The sequence below is a fragment of the Tympanuchus pallidicinctus genome, unplaced genomic scaffold, assembly GCF_026119805.1.
Source record: "Tympanuchus pallidicinctus isolate F22 unplaced genomic scaffold, pur_lepc_1.0 scaffold22, whole genome shotgun sequence".
Classification (NCBI taxonomy): domain Eukaryota; kingdom Metazoa; phylum Chordata; class Aves; order Galliformes; family Phasianidae; genus Tympanuchus; species Tympanuchus pallidicinctus.
Window position 1 is genome coordinate 8,998,217 of NW_026294739.1, and position 20,975 is coordinate 9,019,191.

Consider the following 20,975-nt stretch of genomic DNA (forward strand, 5'->3'; position numbering starts at 1 on the left):
ATAGGGCTTCTCCATGAATTAAACTTATTAGAAAGCCAAAAGCAGATTTATCTGCAGTATAAGTGAATAGAACCTGTAGGTTTTAACCAGAGCAATATTAACAATAATCTTATTTCTGATAATCTTATTAATCATAACAAGCTTTTATTAACTACTTAAGTGATTATTCTCCACTTCTAGTCTTGAATTTCCATTGCCCATTCCCTGTGGAATTATTTTCCTCTTACACACTGCATTCTGCAGTCATTTTCCTCCTCACAAACGTGGAGGTAACTGAGCTCACGTAATACGCAGTCCCATAGAGCGTTCATGTTCTCTCCCTCCGTATTCATTCTGGTGAAGCAGAGGGGCTCTGTGCTTTGTTGCAGAACTATTTCTTCTTTTGTAAATGCTACACAGGTAGCAGAAGTAAACAGGAATTATTCTAATTACTTGTTATTTGTGTCTTGGAAAAATTGAGTACTTTGCTGCAAACATCGGCATTTGGGAAAACAAGAGCAAACAAAAATCAAACCTGACTTTTACTTTCCATCTCTCTCTCCCTTTCTCTTTTAATATTTACCCATTTCAAACCTTAGTCCTTCATCAGTTAAAGCTCTGGAACACATCCTGAATTTGCTCCCTGGTACAGAATTCATCAGTGTGTATTAAATGAAGGTTAGAATTTTGCTGTTGACTGAACATGAGAGCAAATTAGCTATTCATAATAATTAGCTATAATTTTTTCAATCTAATTTCACACAGATTGAACTTAAACCTACAATAATATGCATCTATTTAAACGTCCACAGATTTGTTGTTCTGGTCAGTATTCTAGAAGGAATATCTTAAAAGGTATTTAATGTCAACGCTAAAACTTTTCTTGTATGCATAATAAAAAAAGCAATCAATTCCAAGCTCTGTTTATGAGTTAGATTGATCCTATTCATTGCATGGATTTTAGAAAATAAGAACTCTGAGTTCTGAGGTTCATTGTTCATTGTCTTAATTTGCTCCAGCTGAAGCCAGGGAATCTAACTCAACTGCCAGTGAAACTGGGGTGATTCAATCTCTTTCTCCCGGTAGCTCCAGCTGGGAGAAGGTAATGGTGTGCAGAAGCAGAGTAAGAACTCAGAAGTTTTTTCTTTGTCAGTCTTTTTAGATTTCGGGAGCTACTGTTTCAAAAGTGAAAGAGAGAGATTACTTCTAAGAGGTGGCAGAATTTATCTTAGTGAAGAAGTAAATAATTTCAGATAGTGCTGTAGCTCTGCTGATTGGTCTGTCTCAAATGAGGAATGCTGCTGGCTGTTTGGGAATTTGTTTTAGATTATTGTCAGTGTACCAGCTGTGATGAGGGGCTGCACGTTTAGCCTAAGTTTGGGGGATACAGAGTTAACTTCATGATGAGTATGCCTGTTTTACCAAGGACTTTCTTTACCTCAAAATCTGATGTTTGATTTCTTTCAAATTCCCTTGCTATGTAAGGCTTCCATTGCTGGCTGCTGATGTAAAAGAAGCTGTTATCCGAATGGGCTGTGCTGATGAAGAGCTTGGCTTTTTCTCTGCTTTTGCTTGTGACACCTCTTGGTTGCTTGATTTTTCTCCCTGTTCTTTCACCTCTGATGACTGAGAGTATTCAGGTGGATGATTGCCCAGTACTACTAAAGAATTCCTTTTGTTTCAAAGAGAACAGTATCTAAAGGAGGCTGTGAGAAAGAAGGGAACTGACGCTTCAACAGAGTCTGTTGTGATAGGATGAGGAGAAATGGTTTTTGAACTAAAAGAGGGAAGATTTAGACTGGATATAACAATGAAGCCTTTTACAATAAAGGTTGGTGAGACACCAGCACTGGTTGCCCAGAGCGGTGGTGGAAGCCCCATCCCTGAAGACATTCATGGTCAGGCTGAACCAGGCTCTAAGCACCTGGTGGATCTGTAGGTGTTCCTGTTCATTGCAGGGGGGTTGGACTAGATGACCTTTAAGGGTCCCTACCAACTCAAACAATTCACTGATTCCTGTAAATTTGACATAACTGAAAGTGCACTATTTGCCCAGGAGGAAGATGCTGGTAGAACTCCACAACAGAGGCATATTATGGCACTGGTATTTTTCTATTTAATTTCACAAAATCACCATGCTGATGTGGAAATACTGCAGTTCTACTGAATGCTACTCTTCTTCATAGTGGAATAAGTGAAACAGGAGACTCTTCCATGAGACTGTAGCAGAATACTTGTGCAATTCTTTTTTCCATTAGCTTTGCTATATTCTGACAGATAAATTACCCAGAGAGCAAGGGAGAAATAAATGGCATGCTATGGCTATCTTTACATTCTGTAACATGAATTTGGGCTTTCTGATCCAGCAAATATATGTATTCCCTGGGAATCATTCTGCTTCTTGTTAGGACTCGGTCATTTCCAGTTATAAATACATCCTTTCCTTTCCTTGCTCTGGGACCAGCATGTTCTGGTGCTCTGAATTGTTCAGGCTGGGGGAGCGAGTAATGCTGTCATCCCAGTTAGCTGGGGAGGAAGCCTAGCTTTGATATTCAGCTTTTTGACATCTGATCAGATAAATCAGTGCAGAACAACTGATATGCTACCTGCTGGGCCAGAGCTGCAGGAACTGTTCTTTTTTGGGAAGATCCAGGGTGTGTTTGGCACACTGACGGCAGCACTGCAACAGGCAGAAACCCAATGATCTTTTCTAAGAAACGTGGCTTCAGGTGTCTGAAAGCAGCATATACACGTTCTTGTTAGTTTTTATTCCACATGAAATGGTAGTGAAATTTAAACTGCAGTTGTAAATGTAAGGCAGGTCTCAAGGATCCATTTTGGTGTATGAGCTAAACATTAACCCTTTATGGAGTTGATATTTTTCTGAAGCTACAACAAGCAGCTCTGATGTTCGTGCGATACCAGCAGCTCAGATCACATTTGCTGACAGAGGCTAATGAAGTAGAATCTTTGGTGCTGAACACCCTTTTTCTTTTCTGAAATATTAGCAGAGCAGTTGTGCACGTTCATTGGTGCTGTTAGCCAGTGCTCTGTGCACTGTATGGAGAAAATAAAAAACCTGAATGAGTGGATATTCTTAGATTTTCTTTATTATTTTTTTTTTGTGATGAAGTATAGAGTTGAAAGTCTTACAACATGTAATGAGAGGGTCTGATCTGACAGCTTTGCTAATGAAAGTGCATAGGACCAACTGAGTATCTTAGTGTTATTTAAACCTCCAGTTTTTGTTTGCTGATTGCAGGGTCAAGTGGGGTAACTTAGCTATCTGAACCTCTGATATGCTGGGAATTTGCAGGACCTAGGGAAACCTAGATTGAAGTAGCTCAGTGATGCCACTGGCAGATAACCCTGGCAGGAGGATGCAGAAGTAATAAGCATGCAGAAAAGCCTCTCATCATTAACATTCAAAGCAAAACTGAAAGGAAGGAAACAGTATGCAACTTTGGTCTGCTTTTTTAATTTTGAAAAAAAATACCAATGGATAAAAAACAACTAACAACAAAAAAGCAATATGAGAAGGAATAATTAGGACTAGAGTCTTCATACAGTAGTAGCTTTAGAAAAGGTACGTGGTCTGATGTTTTCTCTGAAGGCCAAACTGCATCTCAAAGACAGACTCACACAACTTTAGGCATCTTTCTGTCCCCAGGTGTTTTGAGGGAGAGGCTGACTTGTTAATATTTTGATTTTGGTTTGTCTCTTCTTGTCTCTGCACTTGCTGTTGAGTTCTGGGGACTGCAGTGCACTCCAGCTCAGCCATTCTTCCTTGCCACTGCTTAGGAAAGTCCATCTGTGACTCTGGCATTTATGTAAACTGCTGGCAAATTATCACCTGTCCTCACATCTGAGAGTAATAAGGGCTAACGCTTACGGAAAAGTCAGAATTTTACTCCCTAATCTATGTATAAATTTTGTATTTATGCAAAATGTACTGATCAATGAATATGCCAGCAAAATACTTGAATTTTGAATTGTAGGGCCAGGTTCATTCTCTGCTCTGCTAACGGAATCCATTCAGTGGATATTGCAGGTAGCATTAAGGCTACATGTACTACACTTCAGCCAAAACGGAGACAAAGTGACTCAAGCCTGGACCAGTGTAAGTCATTACTGAGCAAATCACATGCAACAATGTAGATCTGCTCTAATGTCGATCCTTACATTACAAACCAACTATCAACTAATAAAATAATTAATTATGCTTATGGTCTTCGAGGTAACGTGTTAGGTACTTTTTTTTTGTCCTTAAAATAAGATGTGATATCAGCATTATAGAGTTTCTGTTCATTAGGTTTTGTGAAATTTTGTGATAATATACAGTTCTGTCAAAAGTGAAGTAAATGGATCAAGTGGGGAAAAAAACAACACACACCAAAAGAACTGAACTAAAAAATTAGTAGGAGCTAATGATAAATCAGCAAAGTTTTTGTGAATTGATAGTCTTTGTTTCCATTGCCTTTTTGAGTGTATTTTAATTCTCACAACATTGATGTAATGGAAAGTGTTAAAATATCTGCTAGATAGAAGTTACAGGAAATTATCACCAGGAAGAGCCGAGATTAGTGCTGGCTGTGACGGGTTTGGAAGATTTAGCTGGGGGTTTGTTGGAGGATTGTGAGCACTGTAGGATGGAATTGTTCTTGCCTCAGTAGTCTTGAAGATTAAAGAAGGAGATCCCATCTCTTTGGGATACTTACTGTTTTCCTCTTTGCATGACTGTAATTGCTTGTGAGCATATAATAGAACACATAACTGGACAAGAACCAGAGATTTGATATTTGAAGAAATTTAATCTGTGCCAAATTGTGCTATACAAAAGGACGGTGAAAGCTATAGTGGTTGTATAGTGTAGTATAGTAGATGATCAAACCTGGTCTTTTATTGAAGAATGGTATTCCCACTATGAGCTTCACTGTATCTTTCATTCTGTTTAAATACTGATCAAGCTAACCCTTCTCAGAAGAACATTTCCTTGCAATAGGAAAGTGAGTGAAGAGAATGGCAGCTGCATTATGCCCAACTGCAGAGAGGGAAAAAGAAAATATGTGTCACAAGCAAGACGAAGCTTCTTCAGATATTTTAGAAGCTAGCTCTGATGTTGTAGTTTAAGGCAGGGTTTCAAAGGCTCTTTCAGTAGCAGCAATTTGGATTAAGTGAAGACATGTGCAGGCATAAGAAGGGCCCAGTTTTGGACAGTTCTCATGTATGCTCTTACTGCCTTGTTGCAGGCTTTGGATTATACTGGCATTTAAGTAGAAGAACTAAAGACTTGGGGAAAGATGACTTTTATGTTACAGATATTGACATGAAGGAAAGTTTTGAGACTGACCTTTTCTTCTATTAAAAATAACAGAATGAAATAAACTTTTTGGATCTACAGCAAGGAGGAGAAGCAAAAAAAGAAATCTGAAAGTGAAGTCAAATCACTTGACCGTAATGGTCATTTAATATTATTATGCACTGTGGAAGTTGTTGGCCTGAGTGCTTTTTATATTGATGGCTCCTCCATATGTTCAGCTCCGTAAAAAGCATGCATCTCAGCCCATCTTTCAAGCTGTGGTGTTATTGATTTATCAAGTGAGCTGCATGACACCTGAGCAGTTGACTGGGGAGCAGCTGCTGCTGTAGGAGAAAAGGTTGGGGAAATGAGAAGAGAGCAGATGAATACTGAATAGTGGAAAAAAATATAATATGCGCATTTTTAAAGTTTTTAGTCATGGTGTTCAAAAAGCAGCATGTTTTCTGAATAGCAAAAAAATGGTGGGCCAACTGACAAAAACTAGGAGATCTTCTCAGGAAGACTCCTTTGCTGGATAATAAAGTGTAGTATTTTACTGGGCCTTTTTTATTCTATTGAATTTTCCATAGAATTGCCATCTTTTTCACCTAAGCAATAGCTTAATTACTTTTAGTCAGTCTGTATCCTAATCTTTAAATATTGTTGCCTTTCTGTGAATCAAAATGGAAAGATGCCTGCTGTGTTCAATCTTTTGGTCACCGTGATCTTGAGCTAAAACGCAATAAAGTCAGCTGGTTGATTTGCAGGGAGGACCAGAACCCAGCTGCATTTGAGTACTCATCACTGCAGTTAGAAATGAAAAGTTAACTGAAGCAAGACTGATCAATTTTATTTATTTTTATACTGGTGGTAAGGAGACTTTGGAGATGAACAAATAATATCTTGAACTCCCTGCACGCTTCCATGCTAATGGATGAAGATTGTGAGGCAGAAGGAATAAACAATCTGCAGTTGAAAATACAGTGCATTTTCACTCTGTTGCCCTATGATTATGGGTTTGCATGAATCAACATCATTGACAGGTATGGCTGATGTTCAACCACTTATCTGAAGTTATGATGCCACATAGGATAAATTCAGTGTGCCGGGTGAGCATCTATCTCTGTAAATAAATCTGCATATTCACATTGTATTCACAAGCTTTGTTTCTATCTTTCCTTGAAAACAAGCAATGTGTTAGAATATGGTTTAGATTTTTGTCTGTAATGTACACTGGAATAAAAAACCTTGCAAAACATGAAATTCTTCTAGGATCAAATCTGCATCACCTAATGCTCTTGCATCCTCTCTTCTTCAGCCTCACCTAGTAGTGGCCTGTGACTTAGACAAAGCAGTAACAGGCATCTTGTACAAGCCACTGTTTCTGTAACACTCTCCTCCTTTTTCTCCTTAGAATGGCATCAAACACAGCTTATTGTTTTTGAGTCACTTCTTGCTGCTATTCTGACCTGACATGTCCCACTTAAAAATTCATGCGTTTAATTTACATTTCAGGACAATTTTCCTATATTGGTACTGCATTGTGGGTAGGGAGCTCAGCCCCTCTGGATTAGAGCAGTTCATCACAGTTTGGGCCAAACTTCCTATTGCAAGCAGTGTCCACGCAAAATTTGAGATGCCATTCATTTTTTAATCCTAACAGCCTCTGTCAATATGTTCACAGTATGTTTAAATGAATATGGACTGTGTTCAAAGGCAGTATGTATGCAGCTGTTACAAATTTAGTAAATGTTAGTAATAACTTAATAAAAATACATTTGGGCAATTTGAGAAGTTATTTTTGGATATGAGACTCACAGTCCCATGGGATGTCTTTATATTCATGGTCAACATGTAATTAAGACTGCAAAAAGACTTAGAAATGTACACATTTGCATAAAGATCTTGATGAAGGGAATTTTTTAATTGCATTTTTATCTCATGGTCAATGAATAAGTAGCTTCATATCTGTTATGGTGAGGAGAATGAGTTTTTTTAGTGAGCATATACTAGAAATCTTTACCAAATCTTTTCTAAATTTGATGTTGCTTCTGAAGTCTTTTCCCTCCACAAGATAGAGAAAAATCAATTAAATATGTAATGAATTCAGATATGTCTATGACGAAATTAATATGAATTAGGCAAACTCTTTTGTGAAAGGATTTTCCCACTTTGTGGGAAATTGGCACATTTTTTGCCAATTTGTAACTATCTGTTTCCTTTGTTATATGTCTGGTGAACCCCCAACTTCTTATTAGAAAGCAAGCAATTGAAAAAATAGAGTTTTATAGTATTTCTGCAACCTAGATATGCTTTGATTTAATGAGATCATGAAACTGCACCCATAAGATTCAATAATCCTCCTCCTTTCATGTCTAGAACTAGTAGAAAAATACATTTAGATGATAAACGTATATTTTCCATGCAGAAGTTCAGGCTATTTTGAGTAGAGGCTTCTATGAAATGAGGATAAATTACCTACCTTACTTTAAGACCAGATAGAACATTTTAGCTTTGGACAGTGACCTTAGTACTAATCATCCCACTGTCACAAAATCCAGTATCAGATTTTAATCAATTTTGAAATTGAAAAAAATGAACCATTTAATTGTAGACTGTGATAAATCATTTTGTCCAGTCTTGTCTGGCCTTATGAGAAGCCTGCTGGTGGTAGTTCAGTTTTGTGCGTGATGTTTTTCCTTGTTGTTTGGCTTCTTTTTGGTTTGGTTTGATTTGGTTTGGTGTTCTGTTCTGTGTGTATGTGTATTGTTTTTATTGCATCCCAGGCTGTCAGCTGATTTGCAAGGTTAACCAATTTTTCTGCTTTAAAATGTGTGGGGTGGGTGCTAATACTGTTTGCACAATACGTAGCTTTAGGGATTGCACTAATGCAGTTAAGCAGGATGATTTATTTCTTGTGCAGTACATGAACTAATTTGCAGATTATTCTTTCCTGTGCTTCTGTAAAGGACTGTTAAAGTTACATGTAAGCTGAGCCAGAATTCCTATGTCTGGCAGTGCTGATGGAGAATTTTATGGAAGGCTGAAGGGAAGCTTTTAATGTAATACATCATACAGTGTTTTTTAATCCTTGTTTTATTTAACTGATATTGATAACATCACAGAACCACAGAATCACAGAATGGCCAGGGTTGGAAGGGACCTCAAGGATCATGAATCTTCAACCTCCCTGCCACATGCAGGGCCACCAACCTCCCCATTTAATCCTAGACTAGGCTGCCGAGGGCCCCATCCAATCTGGCCTTGAACACCTCCAGGGACCATGCATCCACAGCCTCTCTGGGCAGCTGTTCCAGCACCTCACCACTCTCTCTGTAAAGTATTTCCCCCTGACATCCAACCTAAGTTTTCCCTTCCTTAACTTAAAATCATTTCTCCTTGTCCTGTTGTTATCTACCCTTTCAAAGAGTTGATTCCCATCCTGTTTGTAGGCTTCCTTAGGTATTGAAATGCTGCACCCTCAGCCTTCTTTTCTCCAGGCTGAACAAGACCAGCTCCCTCAGCCTGTCTTCATAGGGGAGGTGCTCCAGTCCCCTGATCATCTTTGTGGCTCTCCTCTGGACCCTCTCCAACAGTTCCCTGTCTTTCTTGTACTGGGTGTTCCAGACCTGGGCAGAGTGCTCCAGATGGGGCTTTACAAGAGCAGAGTAGAGGGGGACAGTTACCTCCATGTCCCTGCTGGCCACCCCTCTTCTAATGGAGCCCAGGATACTGTTTGCTTTCCTAGCTGCAAGGGCACACTGCTGGCTCATGTTTTTAAAATAGATGCTTTATTAAGCTTTTCATCTATCAAGACCCCCAGGTCCTTCTCCACAGGGCTCCTCTCACAGAACCGCTCCTTCCAGTCTGTATGGATGCCTGGGATTCCTCCAGCCCAAAATATATGCTTTCATAGTCTATATTATGAATATGATTTTGTATGGAGTGTCAATTGCTGCTTACATGTTACATTGGTAAGAAATGCAGTGAGAGAAGGACCAAGATTTCTGTATTTGTTGGGTTAACATTCTGAAAGACTCCTCCCTTATGTGCTGAGAGAAGTATTCTGAAGTGCTGTGGCTGTGTTTGATGTTTAAACATGGAAAAGAAATGGGTTACACTGAGAAAAGCGTGACAACATTTAGAGAAGATATCAATACATACAGAAGTCATGGTCATTTGCACTTCTTTTCTTATGAAATCAGGAATTTTCATTTGATAGTTTCCCCCCCCCCTCTTCTAAGAGAGGCGAAGTTTAATCTGTACAGGTGACCATGGTCTTTAGATTGGCTGCAGCACGTAATGTCTTCTTCCTTATCAGGCAATATCAGGGGAAATGTGGAAAAAAAGAGCAGCTGAAGACTGGGGACATGCAGTTCTCAGTCATTAACAATGCTTGAGAAACTATTAGTAATTGAGCGTGAAACAGATTTGGCTTCAGTTCAGTTACAAATGCCTGTCAAGAACGTGAAGCAAGCTGCATCCTTCCACCTTGCTTGGCGAATGCAGACCGCTTCTGAGAGCTGGCACTTAGGGTCTAGCACTACCACCATGCATGTGGAGCCACTGCCTCCACCATGGTCTCTGCTGCACTGCCACTGTTATGCAGAGGAGGTGCTGACAACCAAAAATGAATTCTTTCTTCTTTTCTTTTGGCTAGTAGACTGATGAATCAATTATTCCCACAGATCTAACAGATCCCACAGTTCATAGAATGTATATTTTTTCAGAAAATAAAGTTATTGCCTCAGCTGTCAATTCCCTTTGGTCTTAACCTTTCAAAGTGAAATTCAAGTGTTTGTTCTCTCAAAGCTTTCAAATTCTTCACCAAAGTATGAAACGACTGGAAAGTAGTAATGAATCTGGCTTTTAATCAGTCTCCTGACATAAAAAGACATTGGTTCCTGTGTAATTGCTGTACATAATTACAAAAATTAGGTTTCACTGCTTTGTTGGGCTCCTCAGCTTTAGAACTTGTTTCCTTGATGCAGCCACAGGCTGCACAGACTGCTGCTAGAATCGCTCGCCTTCCAAGGCAGAGAGTGAACTTTGGCGCTCGCGCTGCAGGACCGGCCGGCCTCGGTGTGCACAGCCTGCGTGGAGCGCTGCTTGCACGAGGGCTGCCAGCAGGGTGTGCTGAGCAGGTGGCAGGGAGGGAGAGCAATGCAGTGGTTTTGTGCCGTGCACAGACCCCTGTGCAAGTAAGTCCATGTGGGGCGGGAAGGGCAACTGAGGCACAGGCAGCGCCCGAGCACAGCTGTTTCGGGTAATAGCTCTGTTTGTCCTGTTTAAACAACTCTAGAATGCTGTCAGAAATAATTAGTTTTCAAAGGTTAGCAGTGTTTTCCACTCCGTGAGTTCTGTGAACGTTTCTTAAAGTGACAGGATATTTTCCTAACACAAAGAGGAGGAAGGAAGAGCGTCCCTTGTGAGCAGGGCCCTGCTGTTGGCCTAACTGAGGGCTGCAGGAATTGGGCCAGCCTGTGCCACGCTGGACCCAAGCCCTGACCTCTGGGAGGAGGCACTGGGCTCAGGGAAAAGACCTTAATGGAGTTCCCTTAGCTCCTGGAGTCCTAGTCAGTTAAAACACATCTCTGTGTATTGGGTAGTGTACCAAAAGTGCAGCTGTGTGTGGCTGAGGCTTAATTACTGTTGCTGTTTAAACAAATCAAACACACCAGTACAATTAGTGCATGTTCATAGGAGGGTGGGAGTTGATTGGCCGACACACAGCTGACATTCAGTACATCGTTGGGACTAACAGTAGGTCATATCTTCAACAGGAGTGTCGTATGTACTTCAAGATAGATATATTTAAAAATGTGGATATTTCACTGAATAACCTATATCTGTAACATGCTCACTCTTTTTGTGGTGTATGTTTGTTTTTAATGAAAAGTATCAGTTTAGAAGACAATTGTACTACTATTATTTTGTAACTTCTGCCATGTTTTCAGGTCTTTGTGATGTAACTTGCTACCTGGCAGTCATTAATCTCACCGACACAGGGATGCCGGAACCTTCTCAATCCCTTTCTGATAGGTATGTGCAAACAGATATTACAGTAACCTTTCTATATGTGTAAGTAGTCAATACCCTCAAAATCGTAGTTGGCTGATCTGATCTAGCAAAAGCTCTTGATTGCATTGTAAACAAACTTCGTGCTGAATACTTAAAAATAATGTTCATCTTCAGTTATTTCAAATTCATTTAGATAGGGGGAAGTTACTTTGAAAACGAACAAAGGATTTCGGCAACATAATTGTGCAGTATTATTAAGAAAATAATCATTATTGTATATGCACAGCTAAATGCCTATGCATTTTTTTTAAGCATATAAAAATGAAAGTTTTTATGAATGTTCTTTGCCTAATGTACCATATTCCTGTTAAATAGGTTTTTTTAAAAATTTGATTAATTAAGTTATGTATTGAGATAGTAGTTCAGTTAAGTGTTCCTGATGATCTGAAGTATTTGCATTTATCCATATTCTCTATTTGGCTATCTTGGACACTCTCATGAGCATTAGTAAAGTAAACTCAGTCCTGTGACAGGTAAGAAAGAAATAACACTCATTTTATATAACTGTGGTCTGAAATTAGAGCAAGGAGAGATATATGTGTTGTCATTAATAGTAAAACTTGTGTTTCTGGAAGATATTTGCAAAATTTGATTACGATACTGCTGCACAAATGTGTTTGTGGTACAGTGGTGAAATTTAGTGGCTTATTAATGGCTGAAGGTTAAGATGGTGACAGAATCAGGGATAGAATTTAGAAATCCTGACTCAGGTTGTCTCTTTAAATACAGTGGTGTGGTCCTTTTTCTTGGTTTGGAGTGTTATAATATATGTTATATATATGTATGTATAATATATGTAATATGTAGTATGTATAATATTATATATATGTATAATACATGTAATAATATATAAGATTGGTAATTCAGGTGTTAATGTCTGGATAGCAATTTCCAACCAAGGAAGGCTCCTTTTGATTAATATCCATTAAGAAAACATGTTGGGAGAAGGTTGTAGGAAGGGATCATGTGCTGAATTTCTTGAATACATATTGGAGAAAAAGTGAACATTACAATTTCTCATGGAAATTGTTTGAATCTCTAAATGATATAGATATATTTAATTTATGTAGTAGTATGTGTTTCAATTGTTAATACTCCTCTATATACACTGGCATTTTGGTATATTTTTGGTTTAGTACTGTCTGGCATGTAATTTGGATAAGGCAAATTGTAACCACAACCTGTTGGGTAAATAAAGAAGCTGGCTTTTCTGATAACAAATGCTCTCATGTGCCAAGTTCTTAGCTCCAACATGCCTTATACCATGAAAATTCTCAACTCTGTTTGTGCATAGCGAAGTGTAATACCCTTATCTGACTAGAGCAGATTTAGCCAGGAGAATAATAATATGCTTCATGCTTCTGTAAAATAGCCTTTTTCCTTTTTTTCCCTTGTCTTTGCTTTTAGAAAGGGATTTTTATTTTAGTTTAGTTTAGTTTATTTTTAAGTTTAGAAGGCTTATTTTATTAATTTTGATAGCCAGAGTCCTTTCTGTGCACAATGTGCAAGAGGAGATGTGTGGAGATGAAGATGGCTGCCCTATGCTCACAGGATGAATCTACTGGAATTTGTGGAGACTGCATCCACAACAAAACCTGGGAATCTGATCTAGAAAGATAATGCTTACTAGGCAAATAAACCAGACAGATTGTAAAGTCAATTTTTAATTCCATATCTTTTTAATTATTTCCCTACATGATATTTTGAGAGACAAATCCCTGTATTGAAAATGGCTCTGTCTCTTTTTTCCAATCAGAAACATTATAAGAGCTGCTGCTTACCCTTACTGCAACTTTGGATGACATGAGAAGGCCAAGTGATTGCAACATGCTGAAGGCAAACAGCCATTTCTGATCAGTCCATATTCTGATGCCCTAAATAGAATGTTTCTGCTAAATTCCAGTACTGAATAATGTTGTTCAGCAGCACCATTCCAAGGTGCTCCCTTTTCAGCCATCCTGGATTTCCCCACCAGTTCTCCCCACGTGTCCCATGAATGGCAGGACACTCCAACACTTGGGCAGTAACCTTCAGCACCATGGCATCTGAATTTCTTCTCAGACCTGACCTGAGTTTCCTGTCTGTTGTTAGTATTTACTGTATTCTTCAGGCCAAACTACTGAGTCTGTTTTTTGTTAAGGTCATGCAGTATCGTGGCAAGGTAGGTCCATGTGATTTACAGTCTGTGTGCTGGTGCTGAATATAAAGGCTCTACTCATTTCTGCTGTATCACAGTAGTTACATTAGAGGGGAGTTTGATCCTTCAAGGAAGGTAAGGGAGCACAGAGGTCTAAATGTTTCTGCTGCCAAACCTGAACAGTTTAACTTGATATGGAGATGGATTCCTTGAGAAGTGGGTCAAGAAATCCTTCCCAAATTCTGGATGTCTTTCTGCATCAAGAAATTTCTAGGAAAGGAATTTTCTAGGGAAAAAGATTTGCCCATCGTATTTCTTGCCTTTTCTTTCTCCTGTCTGCTAACTGCAGGTGGCAGCTATTTCCAAGAGCCTTGGAAATCGTCATTTAGACAGTCCCTCTCAATATCCCATCCATTTTAATGGCAGGACCACACTCTGCTGGAGCCTGGCAGACATCAGGAAGGGTTCTGGAATATCACAGAACATCACTCACTTGGTAGTGAGAAACATTGGTTCATCCTGGCAGATAGACCTCAGCACCAGAGGCTTAGAAGTCTTTTCTACTAGTCATATGTATGGTTTGGGACAAAGTGCTTCTCTGTCCTGTATATGCTATGCAGTTGCCTATGAGTGTAGATGCAAAGGTATCAACATTAAAAAGTTAAAAAATAGAAAATGAAAAACACAAAAAGAAATTACAACTGAATAAACATAAAAACAACTTTAAGAATAAAACTACTAAGGATTGCCCAGCTATCATTTCAATGATTGCAAAATACTTGAGCTGCTTAGGTGGTTTAGCAGTCTTTATAGACACCTCTACATCTTTGCAAGTTAGGTCTTTGTTCACTTAGTTGGCCATTCTATTTCTAATTTCCTGGCAATAGAAATAGTTGCCTACTGTTTTCTACTTCACAGAGTGACTTCAAGGAAAAATAGATCAAAATGTTGTGCTGTGATTCTTCAGTAACTTTACAAGCATTTTGACTGTAGGAGTATATCTGAAGCGTAACACTTGGAGTGTTATTGTTGGCCTTATTGAGAGGTTTAGGCTCTGTAATGACATGCTTCGAATGGAGACTGCTGCAGCTTTCTCAAGACAGCACATGGTTCCACCTTGTTGCCAGATCTAGCACAGAGTTGTTTGTGTTTATTGAAGAGCCAACAAAGAGAGTATTGTACTCTGAAGACATTCTTGTTTTCAGTTCTTCGTGGTAGAACTCACGTCTATTCTTTTTATAGACTACAGTGTGTATACTCATATCTTCCCCTGCTTATGTGTGGTGGATAATATTACACTGGAAAAGCAGTATTTGTTTGGGTTTTGATATAAAAATCAAATTTGTGTAAAATAATGACTTATTTATTTATATTTCTAATTGATGACTAAACAGAATCCTGCCAACCGTCTCTAAACCTGCTTTGTAGAACAAAAGCATATAGTAAATTGTTAATGTAGTGGAAGAATAAGGATTAAAATATACTTAAAAGGAGATAAATCCTTGAATTGCCTGAACAGACATCCTTGAGCTTTTGCTATTTAACTTTTTCAGCTACCTAACTTTACAGTCATTTTTTCAGAGTAAATGCTTATCTCCTTGTGTGCTGTAAAAAAGGCAAAAAGCAAGAAGTAATCATTATCACTGATTCAGTATCACATCATTCCTTCTAGACATGAATCAGAGCGATCAGGAGACCTAATATTTCACTCCAGAAATTCTGTAAGTATGTTCTACGTTGGTCACTTGAAAATGTTCTGTGAATAGCATTAATAGCTAAGTGTATAAAGATTTGTGTGCTTGTCAACTTATGAGGGCTTTTTTTTTTTTCTCCCCCCCCAAAAAAATCCCATTTGAATATGGTGAAACTTGAAAAAGTGCTTTAAAGAATCAGCATTTCTGAACATGTTTGGTCAATTACTGTTGATATTGTGAATTTCATGGATTGGCACTTAAAAAAAAAATTAGCAAACTGACAACCTCTACCTCTAGTAGCCATAACAGGGAAATATTTTTTTTTATACCCCTGCAGCAGTGTTTCAGAGCACATCATCAGTTGAGTTGGAAACAATTAACTACAAAGTTCAAAATGTTTTAAATTGTGTAATAGTACTGCAGGGCAAAGTGACATGAAAATGTCACTAAACAAATGAAATAATTACTCAGGTATGCAAGAGCTTGATTATTTTCAGAAAGAAGGCATCTGAGCTCACCTCAGATCCTAATAATTAGAGCTCTTCATATCAGGTTGCTCTGGAAAGTAGTGTTTGAGACTAAAATGGCTTTCTTCTTAAATAAAATGGAATTAATTGTCTAGTCTGTGCAGAGCCCTAGATAAATGTAAACTAGCTAGAACAATTTTAAGACAAAAAAGGTTTTTTTGCTGGGGGGGAAAAAGACAGAAGCCTACAATGAATCCATGCATTAGACTTTCTAGTTTCGCTCTATTTCTTGGCTTAGAATGAGTATACAAAAAACCTGTTGAAAACTGACTCAAATATGTATGTACACAGGTTTACAGAAACTCTGCATTTGTGTTTGGTTTTGCTCCTAGCAGCAGTATGAGTTGCAGTCTGATTTCACCTCGTTCTGCAGAGTGTTCTGCTTTGTTTCTGTTGATGGCTGTTCTCTTTTGTAGTCCCATTCATTATGGCATTTTTAAGCTTCTAATGAAACAGTGAATATACTCAGGTGAATGATTCAGAACAGAGGAGTTCAGTGCTATGAGATGGAATATTCATTTTTCTTGTGTTGTTTTGATTATTTGTTTAGCTGTGGTGTTTTTTGTTTTGTCTTGGTTTTACTTAGTTTTGGAATTTAGAAATAGTTTTTACCTCCTAGTTTGAGAACAAAGCATGTTGTATGAGTTGACTACCAAGAAGCTAGATCCTATGAGTCTAAACGAGTAATCTCAAGTCATTTGTAAATTAAGAGCTGAGGCAGGGAGGCCTAGCACCTTTATGTTTTTATTTATTCTAGCTATTTCTATGGCGTCTTTATAAGTACAGTGAAATTTGGAGTCCTGAAGGGACAAAGTTTAGGTCTACAGGTCTCAATGATACATAATCTGTGCTGAGGCTGAGGCTGACCAAAGAAACTGGAATGTCCAGCAGTCCTGGCATTGTAGGGAGCCTTAAGAAAGCATCTCTGAATCCAACAGTGATGAAAATATCATTCCATTTTAATTTCCAGTTCTGCAGCCATTGCTAGCTGTGTTTAGTAATAAATGACAGATGTCATTAGCTTCAGTGCAAATATTTGTGCTTTTAAGTAATGGTCAAGGTAATGATGAGATCAAGGCTTCATTGAATTGCATTAAAAAAAAATGGTAGTCCATATAAAAAAAAATTAAAAATAATACAACTTACATTAAATACCTTAAATAAGTGAATGTGTGATCTCTTAGGTAACGCCATTTTATAACACTGCCTCATTTGTTGCTGATTCTGCCCTTTTGCCAGGATCAATTTCCTATGTAGATATATGGAGTGAATTTAAATATTTTATTAATTGGCCAGTAGCACCATGTAACAAGCAGTATTTGATTAGTTAAAAAATTCATATTATTTCTTGATATTTCTTTTCTGTGTGCTAAATAGAGGGTGCATATTTTTGAGTACCTTTTTGCTGTCTATTAATGTGTTAATGCTGTGAAGTGCTTGTTTAGGACATTTGCAGACTGTCCCCATAAGACACGTTTGATTAAATCATATTAATTTGACCTTTTGGCAGACACTGTGATTCAGATGGCCTACTTAGAACTTGTTTTGAAACTAAACCTAGAAAATATTCCATCTTAACTCATCATAATTGTGTTCAGTAAGGTGATAGATTGTCAAGGAACACCCTTCCCTTGCTAAAATGAAAGAAGTTTCTCCTAGCTGAAACCATACCAGCTGAAGCAATTATGAAACAGAATATAAGGCTGTTATCCTACAGGGAACCATTTTTTGAACCTTGTTTTGACAATGCTTGTTGTTTTTGTTTTTTTCCTGTGCTTTTCTGTCCTATTGGGAAAACTTTCTGCAATGTACAGGAGGAACACAAGAGTAGGTTCATTTGGGCTGTAGCTGAATCCTTCACTGTTTGTGCACAGTCTGGGCTGTTTGTTACTGTGTCACTTCATTTACAGGCATCCACTTGTGTGTAGAGCCTGCGTGTGTGTGTGTGTAAGTAAAGAAAACACACATATATCTTTTATGCAGGTCTCCACACTGTTTGGAGGCTTTTTGATGTTCTTGTCTGGTTTCTGAAAATGCCACTTGACTCTTAGGTCAACCCTCCAGCTAGTCTGAAGGGATTTGGATTTTGGTACAGATCTGGCCTGTTGCTTTATTTTGAATGGCAATATCAACTGATAGAAAAAAGCTCCTGCTTGATTATGGAGACATCAGTCAGATATTAGACATTACAGTGAAATTGTGTTGGTGTTCTAAGAACTGATATAAATTAAATTGATTGCATGCATTAGCTCTGCCCACTGCATTGCTGTAACTGATTGAATCAAATCCTGGCATCCTATTGCAGCCTATCACTGGCCATACAGTGACCACAGTTGAGTTCCTCCAGGAGTCTGCATGCTAAATGCAGTTAAACATTCGGAAAGCCTTGTGTTAGTGTGGGAAACGATAAATATTTTATGCAAATAAGATGCAAACATTGTTATGAACTTTTTTGGTGACTGAATGCAGCAGGCACGGTAGTTGAGTAGGGGAGGAATGTGAGTTGGCAACAGGGCTCAGATGTGCTCTAGTGCACAAGGAGAGTGCCTGCAATGTCAGCTTCTGTTGTTACTGAGGAAACTTTCATTTAAAAACACCAGTGTGCATCTTATATATCTTGTGGCAGGGAAATGGTAGGTCTGATGGACAGGAGAAAATATGAGCTGTGGTCAGGTTTATACTCAGCTAAATGAAAATGGATGGCAAACATCTGAAAAAGCCAGAACAAATTTTCCACTGGGTCAGGCTGGTGACCCTCCAGTGAATTCAGTGAAGCCACATTAATTTGTGTAAACTGAAATTCTTCAGTGGGTTTTCATAAATAGGAAAAGTAAGTGTTGAGTGGCCATGCAGTGAGAAAATAAAAAGTTCTGCTTAAGAGTAGCAGAGGAAGCTATTCCCTTGGAAATGGAAAATCAAATGGAAAAGAAGCAGACTTAACATAGCTTGGTGGCTGAGATCTGGATTACAGCTGTCTGCAGATGCAGGTAATGCAGGAAGTGAATTTTTAAATGTTTGCCAAGGTACAGTTTTCTGATCAAGGAATGAGAGTGATTTTGCAAATGAAAGAAAGGATTTTGAGAGGACCAGAAGCATTAGCTGTCCTGTGAATGTCTCTGAGGTACAACACTGATTCTTTCATGGATAATTACTGTGCAAGACATGTCTGCATAAATGATTAGAGGCAAGAACAGACCATCACACAAGGCAAATTGACTTAATTTGTTGACTTAAGTTGTAAGGATTTTGGAGCATGTCCTTTACTTTACTGTGACAGAAATGCCTGAGGGCCCAAAACTGAAGATGAAGTAAAAGGAAACTGAATTCATCAGGTCCAGAATTTTTCAACATAGAGGCTAGAAGAGACTGAAGGAATTAGAGACCAGTTCAAAAATACAGACCTCAGAGGTCAGTTCTTTTTTTCAGGGCCAGCTTAAACACTCAGTACGAATTAGTGATTTGGATGAAAACTTTGCTCTTTGTGTCAGTAGCAATATTTTGGTGCATTTCAGCAGAGCTGACGTTTCACCCTACATACTCTAGTAAATCTTTTATATAAATTTGACATTTTGATTGGTGTGTGTTGGGATCTTATTCACTTGACCACACTGAAATAAAGAGAAGATTTATTCTTACATTAAATACTTTGAGCTGAAGTTTGGCATATAACTAAAAGGCTGTGCTTTTATAGCAGAATGCCCTTCTTATCAGATTTGTAGTGTTGCTGATGGCAGAACTCTCTGTGCATTACTTATTTTAGCATTATATTTTTAGATGCTGTTTGTTTCAAATCTAGGTCAGCTTGCTTGGCAAACTGGTTAGATGGATGTGCTTTAAGATTAGAAGTTGTCGTTCTTACAGACAATAAAGACGTTACCTTTTCCATTCCAATTTTATTTCTGGCTTAGAAATTCTGAAATCTTGTATAATTGATTTGATATTGCAGGAAAGGCAAAAGTTTGGTGGTAATGTCTCTCAATTGAAAACATTTTATGAGTAATACATATTTCCCTTTTTACTTTTACATAGCAAAATATTGAAAATAATGTTACCAGAGGAATTTACTTCTGTGTAACATTTGAGTCAGGGAAAAGGACAATTTGAAAGACCAGACTGCAAGGATTTTATCGCTGTTAATGCAAACCTCATCTGTGGGAGAGAAAAGACAATGTACTTCTCAGTGTTCAAGAAATCATCATTTCACTTTTTCTTACTCCTAGTGTATACAACCTGCAATGGAACAACAAAAAGAGGAAACCCTTGTTTTGCAAAGTACTAGCCAAACTTACTTTAAGACTTGCTGAGTGCTCAAAAAGCTTCACAGATCAGAAAGAACTGTACTGTTCATCAGCCCTCATTTCTAGACAGCTGATTTGAAAGAATCAAAATTGCAGTATGCTCAGCCTTTACTCTTTTGTTATTTTGTATCTTGAGAAAAGCATCAATTTCCTTGAAGTTAGAATTTTATCATCCAAAAAAATATTTTGCTTCAGTAAAGCCATGCCAATGGACACAATGCAAATTTGTTTGCAAATATACTCCTTTGTGGGGAGAGAGGATTAAGTCTAATCCCAACTATCACTGTTTTTTAAATTCAGTATAAAAATACTGAATATAAGTGAATACTGATACAAGTTCACTTTCGATGCAAGTCCTCAAACCCCTTTGGGTACCATTGTTCTCTCACAGGTTCTTGTTTGGAAGTTGGTCCAGCTGCTTCTTCCTCCTCGAATGGTTCTGACTTGACTGTGTGGGATTTGTTTATTCTCTGTTTGTTCTCCTTTACTTTTTCCTTTCAGGTTTTTATGGATCAACAGATGTTAATGAAAACAGGATATTTCTTTCTAAGTGTTCTCTCTGCTCCTGCAACTCCTCCACAATCGAGTTCAACATCCTCTTCTTAGCATAACAGTCATTTGCAGAAACCAACTGTGTTGTCAAATGAGGCATAAGCAGGAAGAGCAGATGAGCAGTAAAGAAGCATAGATCACATTTTCATGCAAATATACCACTAATAAGCAAAGAGAACAGCCTTCCTCTCCATAATAAACATGATAGTTGGTGGAATTAGCATACAAATGAAACCTTTTTCTAACTTTTCTAGGAGGTGCCATTTGCTATAGTTCTTTTAATTCCTGTTTGTTCAAGGAACTGGTTATGCTTTTCTGTTTGTGTCTGTGGCATTTTTGGAAAATGAGTATCCAAAACTCGTAAGAATGTGATATAATAATGCTATATTTTGTTTCAGTTTGTTGGTC

The 20,975-nt window shown here is 38.1% G+C and overlaps 1 protein-coding gene across 1 annotated transcript in view; it reads left to right on the top strand.

The window, feature by feature from the left end:
• LOC128082581 (uncharacterized) overlaps positions 1–20,975 on the top strand; it is a 97,274-nt gene that overhangs the window by 55,214 nt on the left and 21,085 nt on the right. Inside the window, exons 3-5 of the mRNA XM_052686837.1 lie at positions 11,236–11,320; positions 13,116–13,195; positions 15,169–15,217. Of these exons, the coding sequence (XP_052542797.1) occupies positions 11,236–11,320; positions 13,116–13,161 (131 nt within the window). The 3' untranslated portion in view covers positions 13,162–13,195; positions 15,169–15,217. The remainder of the gene's footprint in view (positions 1–11,235; positions 11,321–13,115; positions 13,196–15,168; positions 15,218–20,975) is intronic.